This window comes from Poecilia latipinna, unplaced genomic scaffold (assembly GCF_001443285.1).
Source record: "Poecilia latipinna isolate Pla-1442-1.1 unplaced genomic scaffold, P_latipinna-1.0 Scaffold963, whole genome shotgun sequence".
Lineage (NCBI taxonomy): Eukaryota > Metazoa > Chordata > Actinopteri > Cyprinodontiformes > Poeciliidae > Poecilia > Poecilia latipinna.
The window spans coordinates 103,064-109,946 of record NW_015113579.1 but is presented as its reverse complement, the minus strand read 5'-3'; the positions used below and the strand labels follow the sequence as shown (position 1 = coordinate 109,946).

Sequence of the window (6,883 nt, the reverse complement as noted above, 5' to 3'; positions counted from 1 at the left end):
CCATTTTAAATGAAAATGTAATTTGTGTCTTCATGTTTTTATTTTATTATTGGTCTTATGTGTGTTTGTTTAAGTCTGATCTTAAACTTGCAGCCATGACAGATTTAAATGCAGTATGGGAACTCTACTTTTCAATGAATGCTTAATGCTTTGCAATAAAATGTTATTAAAAGATGTCTAGGTGACTTAAATTGAGTTAAAACTCTAGGCCATGGGGTCTGCAACTTTTACGATCCAAAGAGACACGTTTTGCTCTCAATCCTGCTACATGTCTAGACCTGCAAATTGATAAATACAGCTTATAATTTTTCATAAATATTGACCGCAGAAATGTTATTTTTAGAGATCCATGTATAGTATACATCTACAGAAGTATAGATCTAAAAGAATTACTCTTGAATCCTTTTTCTGTATTTGGTATAGATTTAAAAATAGCTATAAAACACAACAAAATTAGAAACACAGAAAATTATTTTTTAAAAACTTTTTTCCAGAATAACAGAAACCCTTTATTTACCTCAGAAGTAAAACTTTACCATGTCAAACATTAATGCAAATTTTTGATTAAAATTAAATCTCTACCAAGGATGACCTGTTAATAATTTTTACATTTCATTTAATTAATGTTTGTGGCATAATAATAATAACGTTCCTTCAACATAAGAGAAATGATGCTGAAGTGTATCTCAGAATGCAAGAAAATTATTTATTCAGAGAATTTACCATCAAATCGAGAACTATTTTTTGTTTGTCAAGTTATTTTGTAAGCTCTGTATCATATTTGTATCATGTCTTTTTAAACATATGAATTACTGCAACACAGTTCATGATTTACCTTGTGAAGAAAAGCAGGTGGAACCATCAGTAATATCAATATTTATTTTCCATTGCAGAAATCAGCATCTTGTACATTTGATGCAGAAATAAACCACTCCATTTCTAGAGCTCTGTGCATTTTTATTTCTTGCATGTACAAATAAAATTATTCTCACAAGCATAACAAAAAAATGATGATCTGGTGATTTCAGAGCACAGCTGGTTGTTTGAACCAAAACTCAGATTTTTCTTCACATCCTTCAAAAATCTAAAAGATTTTTTCTTAACAGAAGGAAGCAGAAAAAGAACAAAGCCTGGTTTCCTCCTCAAGTAAGAGTAACTCCATCCAAAAAATTCAATGTCATGAGTAATTCCTTAATATCCTCAGCGTAATATAAAGACCGGCGCCCCCTGCTGACCTACTTATTCCACTGTACTGCTTCTGGTTTGGGAACTTCATAGTTGAGGGCATCAAATTCTTCCCCTGGCTTCAGGTCTGGACCAGGGATGGCAACCGTCTGGAAGAGACACCGGAGCAGACAAAAGTTCACCGACAAGTCGCTCAACAAAAAAAAATTTAAAATATATATAGAACATGTACAAATTATTCAATAATAGTAGGTTAATGTCAATGTAGTCTGACATTAACCTCAGTACTGAGCAACTAAACGCTAAAAAGACAGGCTGGGTTACCAACCGAAGGAGATGGTGTCTAAATCAGACCTGTGCAACACATTCGTTAACCTGTGCTGAGTGACAGGTCATATCAAAACAAACAGCTAATTACTTTTATTAATAAAAAAAACTGATGACGAGGGCATCAACTTATTGTTGTAGTAGTCGATTAAACCACTTAAGCCTTTCTAGACAATTTTAGAAATACATTAAAAGATGCAACAGATAGCTAATTTCCATGTTTAATAGAAATAAAGATGTTATTGCAATAGTATATTCCTTGAGTGTACCCTTCATTATTTGTAGGCTCTTCAGCTAAAAAAATACTTAATTTAATACAATGTTGATTATGTTTAGGGTAGACTGATTAATTACAGGATAAAAACAGATGCTTAATAGATTTTTAGAACTTTTTCTCCAATTCTTATTTTTTGTCCCCATCAAATTATCCTTCTAAGTCTAAATAAAAATCTTATCAGTGGTCCAAAGTGGACAGTTACCTTAATAATTGGGTCTTTGGGAGGAGCCCATGAGGGCACAATTTTCCCATGTAGCCTCCATCTACTGTAGGGGTTGACCAGATGCCGTTCAATGACCAGGTACTCCAGGACGTCCTTTGGCTGCTCCTCGCTGCCCAGCATCAGCCGGCCGAAGCGATCGTAGATGGCTAACGTCTGTAAACAAAACTGCCACTTATAAATAGTCCAGTGATCAGAAATCCGGATTATAAACCCCCAAAAAAACGAAACAGCACTTGCTATGGTTGCTAGTTGACTAGTAATTTCCTTTCCTAAAAAAGTTCTCTTGTCAAGAGGGCTGACTGTATTTCCATCACATAAAGGGTGAATGAGGTAAAAACAAAAGAGGAGTTTGTTGAATGTTTATATTTCAAAACAGTATAAAATGCATGCTTGAGGATGACCAGTGGCGCCCTCTGCTGGATGGCGGCCAAATTACAACACTAAAAGACTGAACGTTATTAGCTAATCAATTGGAACTAATTTTAATCTAATAAATTATTAATCAACAATTAATCATATATTGTTGATTAATTGTTTGCATCCAGGTCACCTACAGAATCTTCAATGTATATTATTTGGATTTTATGTAATAAATCAAAGTATTTGTGAAGTGGAAGAAAAATCATACATGGTTGTCGCATATTAAAAACATTAAATCTGTACATTTGTATTTAGCCTCCTACACTCTAACGCCCCAAAATCAAATCAAATGCAACCATCTACTTTGAGAACTCATCTAATTAGTAAATAACATCTACTCTTAAACTCATAGTAAATAAAGTGATACCTGCTTGGAGTGCATACGAACTGTAACCTGCCCATACAGGTTTCCTTTAGTGACCATGTCGGGGCAGCGGACATGCACCACTCTGGGCGGTTCCAGTGACTCGACAAACCTCCACCGGATCGTCTTGTAACGGTTGCCTCTCGTCATCTCCTGCAAACACCGTAGCACAGCGCTGACAGTAGTTAGGACAAAGAAACAGGGACGGGTGGACACTTTAGGAAGAGGAAAAACTTACAGGATAACATCTTTCTGTAACCAGAGAATGAAGCTTCTCTTTATTGAAGCTGCAAAACAAAAACATCTAGTTAGTTTGGAGCCAAAGCAACATGTCCACATGCAGGCTAGTGATTGATGTGTAAATGATTGTATTTGCCAGGTGGGCAGATCCTCCAGGATTTCATGATTGTTTTTGTGATTTTTTTGGTGATGAAAATACTGATTTTGTGGTTCTACTTTAGACATATTTGCAAGGAATCTTGCAATATTTATTCCTTATTAAAAACAAGCAGACAGACGGGACACAAACACACACATTTTTATCACTTAAAGAACTTAAATAGCTAAATTTTTATTGATCACGGACTGTAACTTGACAAGGCTGAAGCAGCATTGTAGTAGAAGTAAGAAATACTGCCACCTGCAGGTAGGAGTTGGTCAATTCAACCAGAGAATTTGCTCAGAATTATACATTAGCACGAAAAAATTTGAGGATTCTGTCGATTGTGCGTGATTTTCTGAGATCACAGAACTGCAAAAAACCCAGACTGGCTGGGAAATCAAAAATGTGACAATACCGCAATGTCACAACCACTTTTATTTGAGTTCCTTCTTTTCTTCTGAAATTATTTATCAAATGGTGATCAGAATATTGTTGAAATTCAGACTGCACAGTAGTACAGACAGTGTATTCTTAAACACTGCACTGAAAAAAAACAAAATCTCAAAATATTACCAATAATTTTTGGTTTAGTTTCTAGTGCAAATATCTTAGTATACTTTAAATATGACGAAACTAAATTTCCAAGTCACATTCTTAACAGTCTTCTTATAAGTTAAATAATCTGCCAGTGGTACTAGTACTTTTTTAAATAAACACTAGAGTAACTATCATCTTAAAATAAGTTCCTAAAGCTTACTTGCATTTTAGTTTAGTCTTATTTCAAGGTTAATAAGATATTTGCACAAGAAACTAAACAAAAACCTTTGGTAAGATTTTATGTTTTTACAGTGTAGGAAATATTTCCAGATGTGAAAAACAAAACAAACATGGAGCTGAAAATAAAATACCCTTTTATAGTAACACTGTTTTATAGCCAACAAGCTACTAGCAGTGTGTCTGCTGAGCAGCAGATTACTGCAGACAGCCTGACTAACTAACCAGTTAAAATCAGCTTGTTCTACTTTAATTACTTTGTGTACCACATCAAAAATAACTAAAACATTGTCACAGATATTTATTTGCTATGCTATTCTGTGTCAAAAGAATGAAAACAGCAATAACGTGCGGTCCTGCATGTTTTGCAGCTCCTACTGGATAATATGTGCCATATAATAACCAATGGAAATGTACAGGAAAACACTAACTGAGCACGAACAAGATCATTGACCCAGAATGATCCTTATAAATTACTCATGAGTTTATCGTTGTTTATTATGACAGTTAATGTTTCATCAGCAGATCTGAGAACAGTGTGAGGATATCTGGAGCTTCAAACACAATCCTCAGTAATAAACATATTTTGTTGGCTGCCTGTATCAGCCGTCTGCGCAGGGGGAGGGGAACGAGGCAAGAGTTCATCTTCTTACTGTGTCAGGGAGTTGTGAGCCTCTACGAAGATCTCTTGAGCTTGCTCTGCAAACGTCTTTGTGCTGAACTGTGAATCGTACTCTTTGATTTTACGAATCCTGAAAGAAGATTTTAAAAATCCTTATTTTAAAGCTGCAGCATACATTTTATAAAACATATTTGTTTTACTTATTTGTTGAAACACCATGCAGTGACTATATGGTATGAGAAACTATCTGTGGAAAAAAAAAATAAGTTAATCTCCTCTGCCTTTTACCAGTGCCAACTAGAAACAACCACTGAGTGCCAGGGGGAGGATCTTAGTGCTGTCAATCAGAATCTCATGTGGCGCTGCTCATCCACCCTCCTCCTTCCCACTTGCTCTCTGCTATGCTATAGCTAGCACAACCTCTCATGAATGCTAAGACTAGATAGAGGAGGTCAATCTTTTCACAGATTATTAACAACAGAACATGAAGAGAAAACCAGACTTACGCGAGTTGTGATGCGGCGCTCTGTCGTATCTGTTCTGTTCGCTGTTTCAGGCCTTCCTTAGACAGCGTGGAAAGACGCGCGTCTCCTTCTGGAGGGATGTACGGGTCAAACACTCCCGCTGATGAAAATAGGACAAAACTGATCTTTTAATGTGCATCTTAAATCCAGATGAAATTTTCAACAAGAATGTTTTTTCAGTTTAAGTCCCTCATGCAACCAACTTTACCTGAGCAAGAGATGTTAATGGATCTCTCTAAGTACTGCTGTCGGAAGACGATGCCAGCTGCTCGAGCCTTAGCCTCTAGGTTTTCTTCCTTCTTCCCCTTTAAGCTCACCGCTGGAGGAATAAAGTACCGCTTCTTGGTCCTAACCGGTAAGAAAAGTGGACCAGGATGCCGTACATCTAGAGCCAACTCAGCATTCTGAGAGTGGAAATTTAAAGGAGTGATTAATCACCAGAGAAGTGTTTGATAAATGATTCATAATGCTAGGCTAAATGACAATAAACATGGCCTTAATGGAAATTAAGCAGTTAAATAACTAGTTTATGATATTTAACATTATATATAAAAAGAGATGGCCCAAGAATAAGTTGATTAAGCTGCTGTGTTAGGTCCCCGAACCATCAGATAGCCTCCAATACATGCTATACTTTTAACCCAGACCATATATCTAAATTTTGCATCTCTGTTTATTGAGAATGAAAATAGTATTAAATTTGATTTGACAGTTTCAGCATGGTGTTTGTCGTTTAATTTTAAAATTTAAGACTTAAAGGAATTAAGTTTACATTGTAAAAGTGCAGAGAATTATTGTGATGTTTCCATTGTTGCAATCTGATGCCACGACCTTAAATCTTAAGAGCTCAGTTTGTTCACAATAACATCCCAGCAAACAATACCACTTACTTGTGATTGATTTTAAGCTCCATTTTCTCCCTCTTCTAGATTAAACCAAATGTGTATTGAAATGCTGTTAGTAGTCATGAAGTTCTTAACAGGAAAAGGGGCCTCTGATCAAATTCCGCTCGAGGCCCCATAAAACTATGGACTGGCCCTGCCTGCAAGCTATGTTTTAATATTAAACTATCGGGCTTTATTTATTAAACAGGAAAATTGATATATATGTATTACAAATTTTCTGCTGAAACGTGAGCTTCGTAGATTGATGCCAAGACGTTCATGCGACATGTCTTACGCCGCTAAGGCCTCTAAACATTATACAATGTTCAAAACAAGCAGGAAAAAAATAACGCTTTTTAGCATGCTGACTTTATGACAATCTCATGAAAAATCACAGTACCTTTAAGCTTCTGTGTGCAACGATACGAAGAGACCCAAATGTCCTCGTTATGGATGTCGCCATCTTCCCCCAATTACCGGAAAGTGAAAAGCAGCTTCCGGGAAAACCCTTTCAGGTTAAAAGCGCCACATTGACCGTTTATGTCAAGGCTTTGGTGGATTTTTCTGATAAAAAGTGTAATTCTCATAATTGTTATTTCAACTTCTACCTAATTTAATTACTTGCGCACATTATAGTAACAGTTTCTCATTCATTCTAAGAAACTACAAATGTTTTTGTACATGCATCAAATGTCTACACATTTATCTGCTACTGCTTTGGCAAAAAACCAAAACCAAAAAATAAAAAAATAGAAACTATCTGCCCGTTCATTATCTGAAAATCAACCCAAAAGTCATCTTGGGATTTTTTTTTAATGCACTTAGATAGATTTCTAAAGTATAGACTATTTGATTGTTTTCATAGAGAACTGTTGTTGTACAACTATTTAATATGTGTTTC

The 6,883-nt window shown here is 35.7% G+C and overlaps 1 protein-coding gene across 1 annotated transcript; it reads right to left on the bottom strand.

Moving 5' to 3' along the window:
* Positions 1-482: 482 nt before the first annotated feature.
* mrpl45 (mitochondrial ribosomal protein L45) lies at positions 483-6,824 on the bottom strand. The gene is made up of 8 exons (XM_015049882.1): positions 6,383-6,824; positions 5,307-5,502; positions 5,081-5,198; positions 4,606-4,704; positions 3,035-3,083; positions 2,800-2,949; positions 1,992-2,165; positions 483-1,334 (listed from the first exon to the last, which is right to left on the bottom strand). Exons 1-8 carry the CDS (start codon positions 6,443-6,445, stop codon positions 1,236-1,238), a joined length of 948 nt encoding a protein of 315 aa, XP_014905368.1. The 5' UTR covers positions 6,446-6,824; the 3' UTR covers positions 483-1,235.
* Positions 6,825-6,883: the final 59 nt, after the last annotated feature.

Excerpts from the sequence above, each read along its gene's own strand:
- mrpl45 (XM_015049882.1), bottom strand. The coding sequence starts at position 6,445 with ATGGCGACATCCATAACGAGGACATTTGGGTCTCTTCGTATCGTTGCA. Across the intron at positions 5,503-6,382 it reads TTGCACACAGAAGCTTAAAG|AATGCTGAGTTGGCTCTAGA; the intron begins GTACTGTGATTT and ends TTCCACTCTCAG. Across the intron at positions 5,199-5,306 it reads CATTAACATCTCTTGCTCAG|CGGGAGTGTTTGACCCGTAC; the intron begins GTAAAGTTGGTT and ends TATTTTCATCAG.